The following is a 24417-nucleotide window of genomic DNA, read 5'->3' as shown; positions in this document are numbered from 1 at the left end:
TACAGAAAAAGGCAAGAGAAAGGCTGAATTCTGGTAACAACCAAGAAACACAACTTATTTTGCTCACTACATTAAAAAGCGAAACAAAACAAAACAAAAACACTTCTCTGGCAACCATGTTTTTGATATTAAAAAAATCTACCCAATTTATTCATTTTATATGCACAAAGTATAAAACTATAGTTCAAATAAGGTCTAAATTTCAAAGGCATATTAATTAGCTGAAATTATTTTTAAAGATTCCTACTCCAACTTTATTGATATTTGCCTGCAAACACCAAGATGATAATCCTTAGACATAAATATGTTGGTAAATAAAGTATTTAAAGGGAAATGCTCTTTGTTTTAGTTAGATATTCTTTTCCTATAAATTCTGGTGTTGAGCATTAAGAAGCTCCTCTTGGTAGGAATAAGAAATTAGTTTCCTAATGGAGTAAACTGATCAATTACAGGAAAGAAATTCTGTAGCAGAGTGCTTACTGCTTAGTTTGAGCTGAAGGTTTAAATCTGGGAAAAAAAAACATGGAAAAATGGAATGATGATATTTTAAAATGCTTATTAGATGTCATCACAATCTTTTCCTTACTGCTAATATTTGGCATGTAAGATTGCACTTACATTAGCACTTCTAAGCACTTCACAGAAATATCTTAAATCAGGCTCTAGAGAACCTGAAAATAGTTTTGATATTCTTCCAGCAAGACAGTTTTAAATGAAAAACTTTTGTCAATTAAGCAAAATGAAACAAAACTGTACACAGTCAATACCAAGTGAATTTTCATTGTTTTCTTTAAATTCCAGAATCCGATATAGTATAAAAATAGATGTAGTGCTCTCACTTTCTCAAATAACAAAAAAATCTATGCCACAAAGTTCCTATTTGGATATAATTTTCCAATAGTTAACTTTTCTAACCATACTCAGTAAATTTTAGTATATTCTCCTATATTATATTCTAATTTTAGTGTTTAATCCTCCAAAATAGCTTTCCTAAGTCACTTGATTATCCATCATATAATGATTAAGGTAGGACAGATCTGGTTCCAAAGTTCTTTTCATCTAAATTTAATCCTTTCTTCCTACCTTCTGCCACCTTGTCAGAGAACCATATAATTTTATACCTAAAAAGACACCTTTGAGATGTCCTCATTCAAATGTAACAACTGAGTCATCCAACTTTGCCTTCAGATGATAAATCAACTTAAATAGGATTTAAGGAACAATCCTTACCTTGCATTATTTTTTAAAACCAAGAATGCTGACATTGATCAAGCTCAGCTGAGCAATAATATACCTTACTAAACTAGAATTTCTGAACCAATCAATTACTGATGGCTTCTAACTCTCAACAAAATGCAGCATGTTATTATACCTCTGACAGACATACAAAAACTCACTGCTTTCCACCTCCATCTTGCTTTATGAAAATGTTAAGTCCCCCCAAAATAAAATAAAATTTTAAAGAGGCAATAAAACACATTTCTATATCCACATACAGAAAACTTATTTCAAACCCACTCTACACTCTACCACAAATGAAGCCACTTCCTTACAGGAAGTCTGCATCCAACCAGTCCCATTTCAATGTTGATGGAGGATATACTGAGAGCTTACTTACTAACCAGAAACATCTCACCTTCTGATCTTGCAACCACCAGACATAGTAAAGTGGTGTCCTTAGCCTATAATATTCTCAAGTGAATTCCCCACTCTTTCCAAAATGAAACTATGCTAGGATTTTAATGTTGAGTACTAAAGAAGTATGTTCTGAATGTCTACATAATTTGTCTTCCAATTACCAACACAGGATAAGTGAGTGGGGAGAAAGAAAGCGTGCATCAGCCCCAGCTGACAAGTCTTCTGCCAACATGCAAGAGTGCACAGAGAAACCATGGTCACAGCACACACCAACAGGAAGGCTAAGCACGAACTGCCGCCAAATGTTGCAAGAACACGTTGTGTTCTTCCAAAGCAAAATTCAATGTATCTCAGGCAATTTTTGCTTTAAAAAAAAAAAAAAACTTTGAAAATATTTCTAGAAAAAATTGAATGTACCTTAAGAATGGTCCTCTATCAGTTAAGAAAAAACACAGGGCAGACCTTTTATTGCTGGCTCATCACTTTCCCCTTCAGATGAGGTTTACTCACATCCATGGGAATTATGAAAATGGACAAATGCCCACTATATGAGTTACATGAGAAAGGTTGGCAATCTACAGCTCAATAATCCAACCATTCATTCATCATATATTTATTAGATGTTTGACATCTGCCAAGCATATGTTAGGCATTGGGTGATATAAAGAAAATATTTCACAAAAAGACAGTTGAAGTAATAATGCAGGCGGGGTGCGGGGGTGAGGTGTATAAAAGAACTAATCCTCAGGCTAAGCTAGGAAGAATTTGCTTTTGCCACTTCACTGTCTTTCCCCCTCCTCATCCTCGATGTCCTAACCAATCATAATAAATAACAAATGCCGGAATTCTGAGATTCTAGGCAGCATTACTGTTTTGTTGCACTGTCCCAGGGGACACTTTACTGTAAAAATAACAAGACCCACTCTACTCCCCCTGCAGGGAAGAAGCAAAGAGGCAGAAATGTGGAAAGGCTGCCACCTCTAGATTAACTAAGAAGCTGATTAATAACATCAAGAATGAATAAGTAAGCCAGTGCTTATTTCTTTATCCCAGCAAAAAAGCTGCTAAAATGCATGTGATATAAAACCAAAAAAACACAACTAGTACTATGAAATGAATGAAATGCAAATTAACAGAAAAAAACAACACAAAGATTTATCAGAATTCCCATCCAATCAAGTGTCTTTTGTGAATAAAAGCAAAAGTCTAGAGCAGCAGTTTTCAAAGTGTGGTCCACAAATCCTAGGGTCATGAGACCCTTTCTGTGACCCTATCACAACAGATTGAATGTAGAAACAGGCATGAAAATACAGCTATCTCCTATTAAGCCAAACAATAAGATAAGCAAAAATGTAAAGCAATGTCATTCTTCACACTAAATTGTGTTTTGGGAAATATGGGTAATTTTCACAAAAGTATTCAATACTTACATGTAATAGGTTTATAATTGTTATTTTAAAATGAACTTTTAAAAAATTTCTTAGTTTTAATTTCTAATATAATAAATATCAATCCATATAACCCACACAAACAAATACTCTTTGGAAACCTCAGTAAGCTTTAAGAGTGTAAGGAGATCCCTGTGATTAAAAAGTTTGAAAACCACTGGTCTAGAGTTTACATAAATGAAAATAAAATAATGCTACCACCTAGTGGCATAAACCAGATATTGCAATACCTGGGGCCTTCAGAAATTTAATAGTTGGGGCCTTCAGAAATTAAATATCGCATGTGCAATGGAAATCTACTTTTCAAGCCACTTCCCAAAATACATAACAGGATTCACTCTAAGGATTAACTATGCTTTGACCTTTAAAATTTTTACAGATCTATCCAAATTTCATGCACTCCTTACATTAACCATGCAAATTTACTATCAAATACTTTGAAAACATCAGGATGATCTTGAAAAATATTAGGCTAAAGCTAAGTAAATTTAATTAAATGGAAAATATGATTCTGTAGCAAAGAAATGTGTTCCTCTAGTTGCTGGTGCTTTCCAGTAACAGTGACATTGCCAGGGATATAAGTAAGTGCAGGCTGATAATGACTTTCTAAAGGTATGTATGTACAGCTACTATTGTAGAAATGTATCAAGCACCTACAAATACACGACTATGAAATAAAAAACTTACATTAAATTAAAATCTAATTCCATTTAAAATAATGAAATTTTCCATCAGGTGTTCATTCAGTGCCAAAATGTGTACATACTACTCACCTAACATGGCATACTTAAATTCAACTTTAATTCATACTCTTTTGCCTGAGAAACATGGAATTTTCTTTGTAAAGCTTATTCAAAGTACCCATGATAAGAAAAAACAGCCCTTACCCCAGTCCTGTTCATACAAGGCTTGGGAAAGGCACCATGATTCACTTATTGGCATGTGTGGATGCACAAAAATAAGATGTTTTGTGAGACTTAAGACTCCAAGAAAACTCTGTTACATAAATTATCAACAACTAATAAAGCACTTAAATACACATGTGATTTTTGTGTGTTATACAAATATGCATAAATCTTATACATTATTTAAAAATAAACTCTATCTTAAAGGGTCCTTCAAATAAATGTTCCACTGAATGTCTTTGGTATATCAGGTTTATACTATACAAATGAAAAAGAAACTTATTTCCTGCACAAACACAACATGACAATAAAAAAGCAAAGAATGTTGTGAATTACTCTACATTTTAAAATGCAGACAATCATAAAACACAGAACTTCAGCAAAGACAGGGTACATGAAATGGAAACAGGTTTTACAAAAGTCAGTGCGCTCTGGAAACTTTCCTAATCTGAGCAGAATATTTTATTCATTTTGCACAGTTGTAGGCAAGAACATTTTAAGGACGGGGTGTTAATACTATGATATGGGTTCTTTTTTGTAATGGCTATATTTAAATCTCTTAAAGGTAATTAACAAAAAAGACTAAAAGTCTATGGGGAAGACTTTATCCAGAGAAAAAATTCAAGGATGGAATAAGCTGTATTACAAAGTTGTTACAGTATTATTCAGAATAGTGAAAGTAGAAAATAATCTAGGTGCTGATCAATAGGGAGATGGTTAATGATGTACATGCATTCTGACAAAGCCATTAAAATGTTAGTACTTTAGCAACATGTAAAACTACTCCTAATATAATGCTAAATAAAGAAAAAGGAGCATACAAAATTATATGGACAATTATGATTACAATCGTATAAAATAAGGATTGAGAAAAAACTGGAAGTGTATTGAAACAACAGCAACGTGCTTTCATTTTCTCTATTTTCCAATTTTTGGGTAATACACTACATTAATGATTAGCCAGCTACTCTACCTCCTATCCTAGGTAAAACATACACACACATGCACACAAAGAATACCCAAGATCTAGCGTGAACTTTAGCAGCATTAACATTCTGCACCGGTGCTGCATTGAAGAGGTAATATTCTAGACAATTAGTAATAGTACCTAGTACCTAAAAAAGTACCATCACATACTTAAGCTGAATCACCAGAATTCTCCAAATTTAAAATCTGGTTACTTGAAGATATGACCATCTGTTTTTAAGTAACACCTAGAAAGGAATACTATCAACAGTTGTAGTAAAATGGTTGTAACAAATATATTTATTTTTGGTTTTCTTTATTCACGGAAATAATTTTAACAAAAGTGCTATAGTATTGTACTTCAGAAAACATGCCTACCAGTTCCACTGTAGAGCAGAATAAGTACTACAAGCTGATACAGCATCAAGTAGGCAGGTTACCATATTCCCATAGTCTTGGTATTTTATGATAGTATTATTCTTTTTAAAATCAGAGACACTCAGATTTCCTTTGTCCTCCAACATATGAGAATCATCACAGTTTGTCTAGAAAAACTATGAGAAGCAGTGCAATAGACTGTTTTCTAAGAAAAGTAGTGAGGAATGTATTTGAGCCACATTTTGATCTCCAGAATAAGTGAGCCCCCAAAAGTAGCCATTTGTCTACTAATATCCACATGTCAAGAACTGCTAAATATATGAGTTAAATTTTTTACAATCAAAAATGCATTAGGAGAGTTCAGATCCTTTGATAATTATTTTATGTAGACACATTTACTTCTAAAAACCTTAACAACCACAAACTTTAATGTTAGTGTTTCCTCCAGCTCTTATGTGTTTTTTAGCCTTTGAATTTTAAATCTAAGAAAGAGAAAGAAACATTTAACAGAGCAATTGAATTCTCCAAGAGCCAAATGATGTTTATAAAAATTTATGAAAACTCTATTTCCTTTACAAAGACCTTTTCTCACTTTTAGTACCAAATTGGGACTTTTCTGTCAATTGGCAAATGCATTTTATATTTGAACTAAGAATCACATTATATTAGAACAATTCTGTTCAGACTCAACTAAAGCCATTAGATGAAATTCAGTTGATGCACAAAACTAACTTTCATTATAGATTTAAAGGGCAACATCTTCAATATGGAATCAGTCTGTTACAACTTTCTATCATAAACCTCAATAATTATGACTACAAATATAATTTTGAAAATATCTATAAAAGCACTCATAACTGTGTTATCCAAAGACTTTCCAAAATAAATATATCTATTAAATAACTGTAAATCTTAATTCTCTCTTTAAGTATTTATTAACTTTAAATATTTTGACAGTATTATTAACAGATAAGTTTCTCAACTTATAGGCTATGAAATATTACAAAAATATAGTTTTATGAAAATCACATTTAAAGACAAAATACATAAGAGGTACAATCTACCACGCATAAAATAAATATGGTACAAAGATATATTGTACAGCACAAGAAATACAGCCAATGTTTTGTAATAACTATAAATGGAGTATAACCTTTAAAAATTGTGAATCACTATGTTGTACACCTGAAACTTATGTAATATTGTACATCAACTATACCTCAATTGTAGAAATAAATAAATAAAGACAAAACACATCTGTGCTTGGAGAAGCAAGAGAAGGAAGGCTGTATTACAAAAGAGTTGACTGGAACAGCAGCCTGGGAAACTTTTATCCTACATATGAATTAACTGTATATTTTGTCTGCCTTTTCATTATGTGCCCCTTTTTACTTGTTATTCATGGGTTTCTACCTCCTCACAAGATGCATCTCAATGTTAAAAGGAAATGTAATCCCTGATCAGCATTATTTTCTCTCAGCTGGCTACAAGAGTCAACAAAAGCAGTCCTAAAAATGAAAAGGCTTGACGTGAGAAGCTGAGACTCTGCATTAGGTTTTCTGCTCACGGAAAGCAAACCTGTTTAACAGCATCTCACGAGTCTCCAGCTGCTTCAGCAAAGTCTTTAGAGATTATAATCTGAGACATTCTACCCATTAATGCTCTCTGAAGGGAAATCTTAGGCTTTTGGGGAGCACATCTCTAAATTTCCCAGCCACTTGTCAATAAAACAACTATAAGGAGATGAGGAGATATTTATGAGCACAACCAACTGCCTCTCTCATCCAGACCCATTCCTTTCCTTAAACCTTACAATCTGGTTTCTAAAATCATTTCTGAAACTGCATCCTGGGAATCAAATCCTCATGCAAATTAAAAGACATTTAAAAAAATCTTCATCCTACCTCCCCCACTTTTGGAAATGCCTCCTATATTCCCCCAGAAGCATAAGTATCCGCAATTCCTATGACTTCTCAGGTTACTTTTTTTGTTTTCATTTATGTCTCTTTGCCAAACTCAATATCTCTGTGTTAAGAGCATAGGCTCTGGACTCAAAATGCCCGGATTCAAATCCTGACTATACATTTACTCTCTGTGGGTGAATGTAAGCAAGTTACTTAGCTTCTATGTTCCTAGGTTTTCTTGTCTCCTTTCTTATTTGTGAAATGAGGATAATAGTAATACCCAAGTCATAGAAATTTTGAGGATTAAATACAAATACATATACAAGTGAATACAAGCAAAGCATTGATGACAGAGCCTTGCATAAAGTAAGTCTGGCTATTAGCAGCAGCAGCCGCTAAGGCTACCACCGCTTCTACTACCAGTAAAACAATCTTTCAGAGAAATCAGCCTCTTCTACAGATCGAACCATAGGCTTCAACCTTAGGCTAACGACTCCTAAAAGATGCTCCGATTTTTTATTTCCAAATTCCTACAGGTCAATTCCATCTGGAAACCTCATGATAGGCCCAAATTCAAAGAATCTAAGCAAATTCACCATTTCATTCTATTCCTCAGTGTCCCCATTTAGACTTCCTATTCTGACTTCACCTGATTCATTCGGCCTCCTAACCTTAAAACTCTGGCGTCATCTTGGACTCCTACTTTTCTTCTGCCCCTCCAAGTTAACTGGATACCAAATTCTGCAAATTTGACTCTTCCTCTCCTTCCCAGACCCACCATCCTAGTCAAGGTGGCCAAAGCTCTCAGTTCCCAAAGCCTGGACTTCTACCCTTGCTTTTAAGATTGACTTTCCACTTCATTTCTTTTCTACCTACAACACTGGTTTCCATCACATTATGCTTTCCTATTACTGGTTTCCTTGTTTACCAAAGTCTAAACTCAGCTACTCACTTTTACAGACTTTAACAGTCAGTTCCTTCACAATCCAACTTCATTTCCCACTTCAGCAAGAATGGTTTCCAGTTGACATACACCCCCCCTATGGTCACTGGGCCCGTTTATGATCTTAAATGTGAAATATGTGCTGCCCCCATCTCTCTGTTTAGGCCCATTCTATTCATTATCTGAGGCCCAAGTCAACTCACATCCTCACTAACCCGAAGGCACCAGTTCACCCTGCTCTCTCCTCTTTCTAGCATCTCTACTTTCTTTTCGAGCATTATTCAGCATCACACCTTGCTCAATACTGGTCTCTACACTTTGTACAGTCTAGCATTTATTGGGTCAAAACATAATGCAGTTATGTATAACACTGAATTATTCCATCAGTCTCTTAAAAAGCAGACTACATCTTATACTTTTTATTTACCCTAGAGCATCCAAAAGGTAGCAGTTATTTAATATGTACCATGCTGTGCCTACTTGGGGAGTTTCAAAGTTGTAAACCTGAGTTTTGATAGTCTAAGGCAGTGGTCAGCAAACATTTGCTATAAGAGGCCAGATAATAACTACTTCAGGCTTTGCAGGGCTATACATAAACAGGCCAGGCATGGGCTGCATTTTAACCATAGGCCATAATTTACCAACCCCTGCCTCTTCCGAGGAACAGTCCACAGTGTCTTTATAAAGAGTCTCTACAGTTAAACATTTTTATCCATATTTAACTAATTTTTCTAAATGTTGGCTGGTCAAGCACTTTACATGATTTTTGATTTCTAACATAAAACAAGTAACCCCTGAGTTCTTACCAGCTCTTTCAGATTTTTCTTTCTGTTCCCGTAATTCCTCTCCCTGGCTAGTCATCTGCTTGATGTGACTACGAAGTTGGGCAATTTCTTCTTCTTTGATTTCCAGGGTTTCATGCATCTGACGTTTTGTCTCTGCTATTACCATCCCCTAAACAGAAGTGCAGACTCTAAAGCGTTTGCGTAACAAAACTGCATTATCAATAGCACATATCAAACTTACTTTAAAGGGCAGAAAACATAATGTCTCTTACTAAGTACAGCACACAAATTATTTCAGTATTTAGTATTTAGTTTATTTAGTATTTAGTCTGTGTCCTGTGTATATACTACACTATATACTACAATAACTTCAGTTACCTGGCATATCAGGGTATTCTTAATATAAAAAATTATTTTAATAATAACTTTAATATTTTAATTATTAACAACACATTTTAGTTAAAAGATTTATTTTATAATCTTTCTATAAATGTTTACTATAATTTTCCCTATCTTAGTAAACAGTTTATATTCAACAAAATATGACCTTTAGTACTTGGCTCAGAACCAATCATGAACTACTATTATTGAACTGCGCTGTAACATGGGGAAAGTCCCAGAGGCTGCTGAGAGTATAAGGTTACTGCTGCCACACTGGATGGACCAAGACTGCGGTACAGAGCTACCTGGTTTTTCTCTTTCCTCTTGTGACAGTCTCTGGTCCCAACACCACTCCTTATTACTGTCAGTGAGGCATTCCTCCAATTTGCTAATTGCTACTGTCTTCCCACTCTCTGGATAATCTACACAAGAAATGAAGGTCGCTAGGGGGAAAATATAATCAAATAGTATATATTAAATCAGTCATTTGCAACTAACAAAAAATGGGTGGTTCAACTTGTCTCTTGAAACATAAGACTCTGTGACAGCTATTTTATGATATTAAGCAGAGTATTACCTTACTTCCAGGGTTTGTCAACCCTTGCTTTAGGGTATGACTCTTCCAGATGGCTAATATTAATGAACAGATTAAAAACCAGGTAAGTGGGGCATTATTATACAAAATTCCAAAAGAAAATTGAGGGCCTTCAGTTTCTTCAAAAACCAAAGCACAATGGAAAAGAGAGACAGAGAGAGAGAGAGAGAGAGAGGTGGAATCTATAGATTAAAAGAAGTCTTAAGAGTCACATCAACCGACTGTAATGAAAGAACCTCATTTGGATCCTGATTCATAAAACTGGAAAAGAAATGTATGGGACAAAAGGGAAAATCTGAAACTGTCTAGGCAGTTGACTGTACTAAGGAATTGCTATTAAATTTTTAGATGTGATCATGATAATGTGGTTATATTTTTATTAAAAAAAGACCTTTATTTTAAATATCCATTAAAATACTTATGGAAGAAATAAGATTTCTTAGATTTGCTCTAAAACAATCCTGGGATGAGGGTACTGGGGGCTGGGAATGTACAGATGAAACAAAATTAGCCAAGAGATGTTAACTGTTGAAGTTGGGTGATGGGTTCACAGGAATTCCTTTTATTAATCTTTATACTTTTGTAAATGTTTTAAGTTTTTCATAATAAAAAGTTTTTTGGTTTTTTTTTTTTAAAGAGGGCCTTCATGAAGTTTATGGAATAGAATCCAGCAAAATGAATAGGATGAAAAAATTGCCAATACATTTCAATAGCAGAACAGCTCTAACATGTTCTTAATTACATGGCCACTTAAAATACTGCAGCTATAAAGTACCATATTAAAGAACACGGTGGATGATGTGGAACTAACTGGAAGCTACTTTTAAAAAAAGGACCCAAGAACCCGGTGCTGAAAGGCTTTGGTCAAAACTGTTTTGCCCATGAATTTTTTAGCTGTCTTTGCTGCCGTAGCTAAAGTTGCTGTTCCAATTCTAAACTGCCAATCTCACCTATACATTCTAAAGTTTATTTGAAGAAATTTCTGTTTATGCTAACATATACATTACCATTTCTTTACTTTTTAGGCAATTTATCTGTGAGATTAATCTGTTTCCATTATATCTGAAAGACAATACTTATATCATTCACATTTAGTAATGCCTTAACTGTAAATAATTTAACTTTTCTCTAAAAAGTAGTTATGTTCTGTAAACAAATTTCTTTTGCAACAGTATTCTAATCTATAAATCAAAACGCTGACTGGGATCAAGAAATCACAGATTCAGCTTCACATGATACAAAACTAATGCTAATGGTTATATAAATCTAGAAGTTAAAACAAAAAGATTTTTCATGGAAGCAGCTGTAATAATTTTGGAAAGCAGAAGTCTGCATGCTTCCAATTGCTTCCAAAAATGAACTGGGGTGCCCCTTGACAAATTTTAGTATCATAAGTTTTGTTGTTTTACCTTATCTTGTTCAAGCTGTTCAATTAAGTTCTTTGCATCACGCAACTGAGTGATAAGTTTAGTCTTCTCAGCCATATGAAGCTCCTAAAAAAATTTTAAAAATTCATTTCCATCTCTAATAAAGCTTCTCCTCATATGAGAACTCTAAACATTTTCTCTAATTTGAATACTCCTACAAGTCTAATAGGAGAAGAGAACACAGGATGTGTCAAAAGGATGGTAAATGCTATGAAGCCCAGGGCACTCAGGGGCCCTTTCCATGCTGTCTACGGAGGAACGGGGAAGGCTTTCCAGAGGAAGTGCAGGCCACGCTGGGGCCTGTGGATCTAGCATCACAGGGCTGCGCTAAACCACAATCATTTTCTCTTTTACCTTCATCTTTTCTAGTTCTTGAAGTCTTTCATCTAGTTGTTCTTGCAGGGCTTCTTTTTCACTGGTTAACAGCATACATTGTTCCTTATGCGACCGAATGGTTTCCTTACAGCGCTGCAGTAGATTCTCTTGACGCTTAACCCTTTGCTGAAGTATTTCCAGTGTTTTAGCAGAAGCTCCATCTCCCACTATTAATAAAGCAGCATAAGCAGGGGCAGTCAGTGAGGAATCTAAGGGCTCCCTGGGAACAGTTACTCTGTTAGTGCACAGGACTGTATTCTCATTCCAACACTCTGAGCCAGATTGAGAAGAGAGGGGTACCCTTCCAAACCTCTACTCTGCCACTATTTGTGTGATCTGCAGCTGAAGAAGCTACGTAGTACATTCACCTCTTCTTCTGTGGTTCAACCCCAACCCAAATGGCACACAGCACTCAAGAGTTAACTAATGTTAACTGAATCCACCCTCCTTCAAAGACAGTTTGATGACCTCTTTTGCTCTTTTCAAGTGCCTCCCATTTCTTAGCGCCAATCCCCAAAGGATCACTAACGTATTCCTTCCAAAGCATTCTAATCTCATCCAGAGAGGAGTTCTGGCAAGTACAGCTTTCTCCATCTCCTTACATTTATGACATAGCCCAGGGGTGTTTCAGGAGCCCTTACAGGTTGGTTGCTCAGATAAATGGCTGCTCAGTACCTTACTCCAGCACTGGCTGGACCAAACGTTTATCACAAATCTCTTTGTGATAAAGCTAGTAAATAAAAAATGGGAAGTTTACTAAATAGGTACCATAAAGCCTCAAAGAGTAGGGAGGGCTACAATTGGATTTTAAAACATAATTTAATTATTCCTTCTTTTACAATTACAAAGCAAATAATAGGGCAAATATTGGCATCTTTGATTGTAGAAATACGTAAGCAACAATACTTAAAAACTAAAAGAGACAAATAATGACAAAGAGTATAGTCCTTAATCTTGAACAGACTTAACGTTTTTCTATGAAATCTAGCTACTGCTATCAGTAAAACAGTATAATATAATGAATTTCAATTACAATGAAAATGTGGTGCTACTCACAAACTTTCAAGTGTCAAAACAATTACTCACTTTCTCCTGGAAAACAATAAACAAAGAGCCCCAAAAAACATCAAAACTCTTGCATCTGCTAAAAACAGGTCCAAAATGGAGGCTTAAGCTAAGCTTCGCATCACCAAATGGAGACTGAATTACAGTTTCAGCCTCTCCCAGAAATGGAATCTGAAATCAGGAATCACCTGGTCAACACTAGGGAGGTCACATGCCTGACAGACCCCTGCATCCCCTAAAGGAAAGGGACCTTGTCACAACCAATCTACTTTTTGCTACTATAACTTCCTTGTCCCACTCCCTTCTGCTTATGAAAGTCTTTCATTTTGTACAGCTCCCAGGAGCTCTTTTCTATCTGCTAGAAGGGGTACTGCCTGATTCATGAATAGTCTAATTAAGTCAATAAGATCTTTAAAATTGACTCAGTTGAATCTTTCTGGAAATATTAGGGTCAGGGACATTTTAGTTCTACCTCAGTCCATGTCTACTACTTCCTGCCCTAGAATCTCTCACCATCCTCCTCTAGTTTTTTTGTTTGTTTTTTTTTTTTGCAGTATGCGGGCCTCTCACTGCCGTGGCCTCTCCCGTTGCGGAGCACAGGCTCCAGACGCGCAGGCTCAGCGGCCATGGCTCACGGGCCCAGCCGCTCCGCGGCGTGTGGGATCTTCCCGGACCGGGGCACGAACCCGCATCCCCTGCATCGGCAGGCGGACTCTCAACCACTGCGCCACCAGGGAAGCCCCCTCCTCTAGTTTTTAACCTACCTTCTGACAAGCTGAAGCTTACCTACTGGCTCTACATCACCATCTGTGTTCTCTTTAGTGACGCCTTCAGCCTCTGGTTCCATCTGCGAGAGTGGTTTTGGTAAATCAGCATTCATCGGGCCATTTCGTAACCGCTGTTTCAGCAAAGAAACCTAAAAAAAAAAATGTCCTTCATTAGAAAAAAACCAAGAGAAACTTTGGCAGTAGTGCTTTCCTTGAAACAGAGAAGGAATAGAGTAAAAGATACCCTTTTTGCTATAATGGGGGAGGGGGGGAAATCAAAATAAAAAATTTACTCCCAATGCTGCTGATTTTGATATTTGCTATTTTCAATGATACCTTAGCCAGAAAATACAATAAATCAAAAATTATCCTTAAAATTAATTGAGGAAAAGCAAAGAGTTTTAAAAATCGGCCATTTTGTGACTTCCCTGGTGGTCCAGTGGTTAAGAATCTGCCTTCTAATGCATGGGATGCGGGTTCGATCCCTGGTAAGGGAACTAAGATCCCACATGCCGCAGGGCAACTAAGCCCACAAGCTCTGGAGCCAACGAGCCCAGAGCTTGCACGTCACAACGAAAGATCCTGCGTGCTGCAATGAAGATCCCGCATGCCGCAACTAAGACTCGATGCAGCCAAATAAATTTTTTAGAAGTCCATTTTTTAAACATCTGGAACCTATCAGATATCCCATCAAAACCCTTTTATTTTTCTTTATCCAAAAATTCCACACTTCTTTTTTTACCTGAGTCTGAAGGACACTGATATACTGATCTTTTTCCTCTAAAGATGCATCGAACTCCTCTTGGAGATGTTTTTTTGCTTGCTGGTCCATTTGGAGCTCCTAAAATGTAAAGGATTCATAAGCAGTTTTCAGTATAAAACAAAAAATACAAACCTGAAATTTTCAAAGTTTAAAAACTTATCAATCCAGATTTCCATTACTATTAAGGTAAGTTATCAGCAACAATAATTAAAGAATAATCAGCATTTAAAACATTAGTACTTACCCCAACAAATAATTCTGTTCCTTAAAGAATATGAAAATCCAAGAAGCAAAAGTATACTTATAGATCTGTAATCACTGCTGAATTGATAATTATGTAAAGAGGATTAAAAAAATTAGTTACTTAAGATAAAGGTAAAATTGTATCCTACTTTAAGACATCTTACTGTTTGTGCTATCTTATATTCACTTGATCTAAAACTGAATTGTTATATACTAAATAGATAATCAATAGAACCTTCCTCCTCCCAATACATGAAAGTGATCAATAGTCAAAATCAGAGGCCTCCTCAAATGAAAAGGTTGACCTAGTTGATCACCAAACAGTGAAATTTCAACTTCCTTACATGCTGCTTTCCTTAAGTCATTAATGAGCCTCCCTAACTAAATCCAATGGTCTTTACCTCTCCACTATACCAGTCACTAATAATCACCTCCTCAACTGAGGTACCTGCTTTCTGCGGCTTCAGGGTTCCTACCTATATTCCTGTCTCTCAGAGTTTCCACTGTGCCCTTCACTGATTCTCTCGGCAATTATCCCTCTGGGCTCAGTTCTGTGTCCTCAGGGCTTCTCCCTTACACTTGCTCCATTAGAATGTTGCAGAATAACACCTGGAACATAGTGGGTATCCCATCAAAACCCCACAATTTTTCTGGGATTCCTACTTTTCTAATTCTCTAAGCCCAAAATATTCAAAGTCACATTTTACTTATCTTTTGTTGACCTCTGCATATAACCAAATTCTTTCATTACTTTCTCTACAATGTTTAGGTCCTTTTTCCACATCCAAAACCATAATCCCAATCTCTAACAATTTTGATGATTAATTTCCTTTAGTAGCCTTCTAGAGAGAATTCTTACCTCAAGTCTACCTCTGATTTAATCCATCCCTCACACATTTGCTAGAAAACTTTCCTCAAACACTACTTTCAAGGACTTATAAGCAATGCCTTCTTGAATTGTTTCAAACTTACTAATTCTCAAAACACTGAGGTACTAACTGTCCTCTACTCTTCCCCACACCCACATGGCCCCAAGATCTCGGCACATTTACTATTCCTCTCACTACAGACTCCTGGCTTGACCTCCCCCAGCAGTAGGAGTCTCCAGATGCTGGTCTTCAGATCAAGACATGTTTTTCTTAGATCCAAATTTCTTTCATCTGAACAACTGTACTTTATTCTGAGACTGTGTCCTTCCTAACTTTTTTTTATTATTAAAAAAAAAACTTTCTTGTATGAAATAATGACAATAAAAGAATCTGGTTCCTTATTCTCAATGTCCTCACTTGAAAAAAATAAAAGTAGCCTTATGACAAGTCTCCTTTCCCCCATTTCTGGAAGGAACTGGAAGGTAATTAATTTCTCAGTCCCTGAAATCCAAAAGTCTGGAAAGCACTGTTCCCCCACCCATGACTCTGCACAGGCCAATTCTTTAGTAAGGACCAGCTGCACATCTCCGTAATAGCAATACAGTCAGTCCTTTACTTTCTTTACAATTCATTTCTTCCAAATAATTTTCTACATTCTACCATACTAGACTCTGTTACATGGCATCCCTACCAGCCCATAAAAACTTCTCAATTTATATTATGATTTTTAGGTTTTGAACGTTTTCATCTCCTCATCTTAGGGTAAGAAGTCCTTGGATACAACAAAAGCATCTTTTATTTTTGGCCTTGCCTCACGACTTGCAGGACCTCAGTTCCCCAACCAGGAATTCAACCCAGGCCATGGCAGTGAGAGCACTGAATCCTAACCACTAGACCACCAGGGAATTCCCCAGAAACATCTTTTAATCATGTCCCCTTCTCCCTCCTCCTGCTACATTAGACTATTCAACCAATAGGTACTCCATAAACAATAAAGACCACAGTTATAAAGGAACTTAAGAACTGTCAACTTATATCCTGACTACAGCCCACAGGCTGGCTAGCCAGCTGTCCAACACCACCATGATAGAGATCTCACTAGCTCCAGAACTAGACCCCAGTATCTGGGGTTACCTTCCACTTTCAGGAAGTTCTGGTTAGACCCTTGGGGTCACTAAGAACAAATCTAGGGTGTGAAGAAAAGGGAACCCTCTTGCACTGCTGGTGGGAATGTAAATTGCTACAGCCACTATGGAAGACAGTATGGAGGGTCCTTAAAAAACTAAAAACAGAACTACCATATGACCCAGCAATCCCACTACTGGGCATATACCCTTAGAAAACCATAGTTCAAACAGAATCATGTACCACAATGTTCACTGCAGCACTATTTACAATAGCCAGGACATGGAAGCAACCTAAGTGTCCATCAACAGATGAATGGATAAAGAAGATGTGGCATACACATATATACAATGGAATACTACTCAGCCATAAAAAGAAACGAAATTGAGTTATTTGTAGTGAGGTGGATGGACCTAGAGTCTGTCATACAGAGTGAAGTAAGTCAGAAAGGGAAAAACAAATACCGTATGCTAACATACATATGGAATCTAAAAAAAAAAAAAATGATTCTGATGAACCTAGAGGCAGGACAGGAATAAAGACACAGACGTAGAGAATGGACTTGAGGACACGAGGAGGGGGAAGGGTAAGCTGGGATGAAGTAAGAGAGTGACATAGACATATATACACTACGTGTAACTGTAAAATAGATAGCTAGTGGGAAGCAGTTGCGTGGCACAGGGAGATCAGCTCAGTGCTTTGCGACCACCTAGAGGGGTGGGATAGGGAGGGTGGGAGGGAGACGCAAGAGGGAGGAGATATGGGGATGTACGTATGCATATAGCTGATTCACTTTGTTATACAGCAGAAACTAACACAACACTGTAAAGCAATTATACACCAATAAAGATGGTAAAAAAAAAAACAACAACTAGGTCTGCCTGTAATTCCACCAACAGATGTCAGGAAAACCACACAAATAAAAACTATAAGAATTGATCCCTGTTCTTGTAGCTTGGACTGGTTAATTTTCGCTGTAACTAATGTAGTAGATATGAAACTACCCAAATACATACAATAGTTCTGATAAACATGAGAGATTTAGTTACTCTTCTCAAAGTACTAGTCACAACTTACCTCTCTTAACTCTCCAATCCTCCGAAGTGCTTTATCCTGACTCTGACTTAATATACCCTTTAATTTAAAAGGAAAAAGAAGCTGGTTCAAACAACCACATGACATAGTAGTGAAAAGCAAGTTCAAAAGATCACAAATCATTGAATTTTATCTCCAACACCCTTTACTTTTGCAACTATGCAACCCAAACTCTCTACTGCCACCTAGTGGTAGAATTATGTAATCTCGAAATAAAAATCCATAAGACAATTCACAGAAACACAAGGAAGGTACTCACAGAATTTAGGAATAAAATGACCTTTTGAGAATGAATTTATGGAATATTAATAGTACAAAGGATCAACTGAGAACTACCCCCAATTTCTACAGACCACATGTCTAAGAAAATATTAAACTAAAAACTTTATTTGTAATAATCTAATTTTCACACTTGTTATGGACAATTAGAACACTGAATCAGCAATAAGTAACTGGTGTTATCATTCTCAGTTGATTATATTCCAGACCAAAGCCAGAAAATTTAATGTCGTACTCAAAGGAGACTAATATTTATGGCAGATTCGGTATTTTAAAATAATGTACACGGGGAAATTAATTTTACCAAATCTCACTTTACAAATAACTTCCTGGTTCTATAATTAGTGTCTTCAGTCACCAGAAGAGCTATAATACCTTCTTATCTCCACACACTTAACCAAGGGCTTTACAAGCAGCAGCCTCAGGAAATAGAGAGGATGCTTATTTTTGGACCCTCATATAATAAGAAACAGAGATCTCTGCAGGTATTTAAAAAGTAGAAGGGAAAGCTTCGAAGTTGTACGTCTCTTTACCACTAAAACAAAGATGCACCCTGCACAGTGGCACACCAGGAATGATGCTTGAAAGAGGCAAACATGCCTTAAATCCAAACCTCTTACACACTGCAGGGATCCAGAACTCAAGGAAGCCCATCCCTACCAGAGGTTAAATATCTGAGATTTCTCAATCATTCTCTTTATCAAAATCCCCAATGGTAAAACAGCTGAAATACTTTGGTCATATGAAGAATTATTAAAAGTGAGTGTTAGAACTATCTTATTAAAAGATCTTTTCTATTTTTAAAATTATATATCAATCAATATAACAGCCAACAAATCACTTACTTGTAGCTTTTTCTTCTCTCTCTGAAGAGTCTGATAAGCTGTAACAAGCTAAAATAAAGAAAAAGTCACTAATAACATCAGTCATTCCTACATAAATGCAATTAATTATTCTAAACTCTGCTAAAACATCTCATTATGAAAGTCAGAAAATAAATCAAAGCAATCCTTTTATAGACAATTCAAACTAATTAGATGTATATGCAGTTGAAACTAAATAACACAGGAAATGTATTTCTAAAATATAAAATGTAATGACTCTATAAAGAAAGATATTAAATCTCCATTTGATTTCACCTTACACACACACACACACACACACACACACACACACACCTCTTTAAATTTCAGTACCTAACTTATAGGTGGGGATTAGAGACAACTTGCTTAAAGGTTACTCAAACTGTGGTCACAGATCAACACCATTAGCAAAAGCATCACCTGGGAGCCTGCTAGAAACAGAAATTCTTGGGCCCCACCCCAAACTAACTGAATGAGAAGCAGAGGGAGGGCGGAGGCAACAATGTGTGTTTTGACTAGCTCCTCAGGTGATTTTTTGCTTTGGGCCGTAATAGACCATGTAACTGATCTCTAAAAGTTTCTCTGGTGTAGGACCTGTGACTGTGGCTCTATGAAAATCTGAGGGAAGCAACTCACAACCAACAGAGGAAAACTGCTATGTCAGGTCCTAAAGAGATATTTAACCATTTAACCTAAAAATGATATTTAAACATTCTAGCAAAACTTGATAAAATTACAGAGTAATAAACCTTTACACCTATAAATTATATAGCATTTCTCATCGGAAGGCTAAGCACATGGCTCCACCGCATTATTTGGACCCACTTTAGAGATGCTAGTGGGCTCTAAAGAGACAGGTTGCAGCTTCAGGAGAAAGCACGCCCGATTCTGGCCTTGCCATTTTCCTTGGAAGGCTGCTGTGTGCCCTCGAATGTGTCTACTGATGTCTTGAGTCAAGAGGCAGGCAGCAATGGAAGGCGGGCCCAGTGATAGGGATAAGGATGTAAAAAACCAAAATTCGGCCTTAAACCAGGATCTCCCCTTCTTATTACTTAAGACCAGTTAGGAAACCGGTACTCAAGGTGGGGGTGAGGGGTGGGGGGAGGAGTGGGAGTGGAAGAGTAACACAACAATCAGATGGCACTTACAGCACTACCATCCTAGGTACCTACAGTAGCAAGGAAAGGTGGAGACAAAGACGATGGGCTCTTTCCATCCCTAAAATGCCGCGCAGCTTTACCTGAGGTAGTACAGAATAGCGGAAACAACCAGAAAGACCTAGAATCAATGCAGAGTCTGTCAACTGCTACCTGTGTGACTATAAGCAAGTTACTTAATCTCTATGAGTAACTCTCTATGAGTCCTTAATCTCTACTCTGCAAAACAGAGCTAATAAATAGCTACTTCACAGAGATGGTGCAAAATTTAATGGCACCATAAACATAAAATGCATAGTGTCTTGTACATTTAAATACTAACTATACAGCTGCCCAAGCTTCAAACTTAAAAGCCATGGGTTAGTGAAAATAACATAAATCTAAACAAACAAATTCAGGACCATTATTAACTTTGACAGAAATAAAAGATAAAATTTTTTTTAAAAATTTAAAGAAAAAAGTTGCCTGATTCCACATGTGCCTTATGAGATACATGGCCTTAATGCCCTGTGTACATCTCTGGGTTCCAGCTAGCCAACAGATTTTAACCTAATAATTCTTTCCTATTTTGTCAGCACTTTGTACTTTTTTTTTTCTTATTAATACAGTATTCATTTGTCTTCCCTCTGTCAAACACTGAGCCAAAAAAAAAATGGGGAGGTACAGGAAAAGGAACATACAGGGCAGACGAGACACGAAAGAAAGAACTATGGGAGGTGGAGACGGCTCCTTCACATGGCGAAGAGGATGAGAAAGGCCAACATCAGGCAAAAGAGCCCCATGGCTACCGAGAGTGCAGAAGCCCAGAATGGCGCAGAAGAAGAGCTGTTGCTTCAGAGAAGGGTTCCTGGCATAACCGATGATGAGGCTACCAAACACAGTCCCAATTCCAGCCCCAGAGCCAGCTACCCCTACTGTGGCAGCCCCAGCTCCAGTGAATTTGGTTTCCGTGTCAATGTCCCTTGAAATGGCACTGGTTTGGAAGGTGTGGCTAGGAATAAGTGAGGTGGTCAGGGGACTCGGGGCTGCCAAGCTGCTGTGGCTCTCATCTGTCAGTGTCTCCTACTGTTTCAGCATCACTGTAGACAGCGATCAGCTCAGTAGTGCAGAGGTTCTCTTGATCAAGGAGGAGGTGGAGACGAACTTGGCATAAGCGTACGTTTTCAGATGAGAGGCCACGGCAGGAGAGCTGGCCCCAGTGCAGAGAAGACAAAGAGGGGAGCACTTTGTACTTTTAAAAAGATATTTTATGTATTTCATCTAGGAGTTTTTTTGGTTGTTTTTGGCTGCAGGGTAAAACTACCCATATTACAGCCAAATTGGAAATTGAAGTAATAGCTAACTTTATACTCTAACCTTGAACTTTATTATTCATTAATTAAAATTAACTACAATGCTGATTTATCAGCATTAAGACAATAAAACATGATGGGTTTTTTTTTTTAATTTTATTTATTTCTGGCTGTTGGGTCTTCGTTGCTGTGCTCGGGCTTTCTCTAGTTGCAGCGAGTGGGGGCTACTCTTCGTTGCGGTGCGCGGGCTTCTCATTGCGGTGGCTTCTCTGGTTGTGGAGCACGGGCTCTAGGCATGCGGGCTTCAGTAGTTGTAGCACTCGAGCTCAGTAGTTGTGGCTTGCAGGCTCTAGAGCATAGGCTCAGTAGCTGTGGTGCACGGGCCCAGCTGCTCCGCGGCACGTGGGATCTTCCCGGACCAGGGCTCAAACAACCATCCCCTGCACTGGCAGGAGGATTGTTAACCACTGCGCCACCAGAGAAGCCCATGGGGTTTTTTTGGTTTTTGTTTTTTTAAGAAAGGAAGCCACGGGCAACTTTGTCCAGAAAGGCTTTCCGGAGAAAGAACATTTTAACTGCACAGGACAGCGAGGGCAACTAATACAATCAGCCCAAAGGGAAGGCGCCATGTTTCTAAAGGAACGAAAGGAGCGAAGGAGCAGCACCACTTCCTTCCTCTTAGACCAAACATTGTCAAGGGGTCCAGCAGTTAAAAGATTCACTTGAGGCAAATTGTAAATGTAGGTCCAATGAGAATGCACCAAATGTGCACATATCTGGGGTCAGAAATAATGGAATCTGGTTGGCAGAAGAGGTCATTTTGGAGCCACAACACTTAAAAGATGAACAAGGGAAGGGATGTGAGGAGGAAAGACAATGAAGTCTGAGCTGGGTGTCCAAGCAACCCTGGAGAGAGGGGCACAGAATGTGAGAATCAAAAGGCTACGGGCAACAATCTGCTCCAAAATTTTACTAACAGTATTGTCAAAGGGCCTCAGTACCACTGAAGGTCTTTAATTAGATATTTCCACAAACTATCCCCCATCAGTATCCAGCGTAGCCAGGGAATTGACAGTTCAGCCAATGACAGGCATAAAGGCCAGAGAGTAATATGAATTAGAGAATACGGGGAGGAACTTTTCATACCAACAAAAAAGTCATGCTCCTACCTCAGAACATTTTCCTTTGTAGCCATTCAACCTTCGTTCCATTCTTCGCAACCACTGGATCAAATGTTCTTTGCTGAGACTGTCTAAATTCCCTAGTGAATCTTCGGTCTCACTCTCCATATCAGAGGGTGGATCAAAGGTGGCAGCAGAAGAGTCCAGGTCAAGTCGATTCAGGGACTCTCTAGAAGACGTTCGTACCAAAGACTCTTTAGAGGAAGATCGGAATAGAGATTCCTTCATTGGACTCCGAAACAAAGACTCAACGGAAGGCACCCGGAGTTGGAGCTTCTGTGCAAAAGACTGCATGTCACCTGACTGCAACCAAAACGCATCAGAACATGTGGGTTAAAATACATATTTAGACTTCTATAATTCCCTAATCACCAGCAATAATCTATAGAAAGCTAACACATTTAATTTATATTCCTGACATTTTACACAATACACTGTTTTCTGAAAAACAAGAGACACCTGTTTATTTGTGAAAAGGCGCTGGACCTAGAGTCAGAGGACTGGGGTGTAGGTCCCAGGTCTGTCACCGAGCAGTGGAATGACCTTCACTAAGTCACTTCCCTTCAGTTTGCACATCTGTAAAAAGAAGGAAGCCATACTTTCCCAGCCAACCTCACAGGTGTGCTGTGAGATCTGTCCACTAAACTGTAAGACCCTTGGAGGCAGTGGTCATCTATACCACCAGTATATACCCAGTGCCTAAAATGTGGGTATGTACTGTGAAGTGTGAAGTGTGTGGCTGCATCTGGAGTCTGCATGAAGGCCTGCGCAGACTCCTCATTACTCTTCTCGGGCAGAGGGTAATGTTTAGTGAACCCATTTTGCTCAATAACAGAATGCCAGGCAGAGCTGACTAGGGGTATCTAACTCTGCTCTAATTACCACTGTCTACCGGCAATAAAAATAAGCATAAAAAAATCATGGAGGACCATTAAAAAGTCTGAGCTAGAGTCCCTCTACACGGATCAGTAAGTCTGATGTTAGAAACAGTGATAAGCAAGAGCTGTTCTCTTAATTAGAATATTAATATTAATAATGATGCATTATTTTGAATAGCAATGGAAAATAATATAATTCAATAACCTGCATTATTGTAAGCTGCATTTTTTTGTTCACATGACAGCAGTCAGTATTTCAGGTGTTTCCTAGAAACTCATTCTCATTAGTGCAACAGGGTCACTGCAAGATCTCACAGATGCCAGGAATGAAATGCTCAGGGGAGACTGAGGTCATGTATAGGCAAAGATTACAGGAAAACAAAAAGATTCTCTTTAATATACAAGAAAAAAAAATCAGACCAGGAATACTTTACTCATAGATTTTAGAGATTTAATAATAGTATTTGGCAAGGTGGGAGTAAGAGGGGCCCACCCCCTGCATACGCACAGATTTATCACAGGACGTTCATGACAGTAAAAAGTGGTAACAACCCAAATGTTCACCACTAGAGGATACATTATATAAACCACAATGTATGTAACAAGGTTCAAGACATACTATTAATGGGAAAACTCAGGTTATAAAATAACACATACACTGTGAACTCATTTTGATTTAACATAGTTACATATACTTATGAATTTGCATGCATGTTTACATAAACACCCTTAGAATCAGGTTGTTAAAGGACAAACACCAAAAGTTAACAGTGAGTGAGTGGGTCTGGGTGGTAAGATTTTAGATGATTTTTATGTTCATTTTTCTATTTTCCTGTACTTCCCAATTTTTTTTTTCATAATGTGCAAGTTTTACCTTTATACTGGTGTGGGGTAGAGAAAGTCTTAAGGGAGAGGAGGGACCCTCATGCTCAAAAACTTGAAGAACCATTTTACCGCTATTCCATTACCATCCGCTTCTGACCCATGCAAAAAGTGCTTTTCAGCTCTTACAGACAATTGCCTTAGGACAAACAAGTGAGGTAAGTTTGAATAACACTAGAAACAGTTGTTATTTTAGGGTGAGCCAGGAGGTAA

General features: G+C 37.5%; 1 protein-coding gene and 1 pseudogene across 8 annotated transcripts in view; both read right to left on the bottom strand.

Moving 5' to 3' along the window:
- GOLGA4 (golgin A4) overlaps window positions 1–24417 on the bottom strand; it is a 105589-nt gene that overhangs the window by 43948 nt on the left and 37224 nt on the right. For 7 of the 8 annotated variants that reach the window (XR_004528477.2, XR_002178735.3, XR_004528479.2 and 4 more), the window contains 8 exons: window positions 22433–22747; window positions 18797–18844; window positions 17655–17711; window positions 14320–14418; window positions 13597–13726; window positions 11725–11912; window positions 11353–11436; window positions 8989–9136 (listed from right to left, as the gene is read on the bottom strand). Coding sequence is in view for 4 of the 8 variants with exons in the window: in XM_033864552.2 (XP_033720443.1) it covers window positions 8989–9136; window positions 11353–11436; window positions 11725–11912; window positions 13597–13726; window positions 14320–14418; window positions 17655–17711; window positions 18797–18844; window positions 22433–22747 (1069 nt within the window). In the remaining 4 variants the exon portion in view is untranslated. The remainder of the gene's footprint in view (window positions 1–8988; window positions 9137–11352; window positions 11437–11724; window positions 11913–13596; window positions 13727–14319; window positions 14419–17654; window positions 17712–18796; window positions 18845–22432; window positions 22748–24417) is intronic. The other variant, XR_004528478.2, reaches the window with a different exon arrangement.
- On the bottom strand, window positions 18869–22421 carry LOC109552014 (ATP synthase F(0) complex subunit C2, mitochondrial pseudogene; annotated as a pseudogene).

Source organism: Tursiops truncatus, chromosome 10 (genome assembly GCF_011762595.2).
Source record: "Tursiops truncatus isolate mTurTru1 chromosome 10, mTurTru1.mat.Y, whole genome shotgun sequence".
NCBI lineage: Eukaryota > Metazoa > Chordata > Mammalia > Artiodactyla > Delphinidae > Tursiops > Tursiops truncatus.
This window is presented reverse-complemented; position numbering and strand designations above follow the sequence as displayed.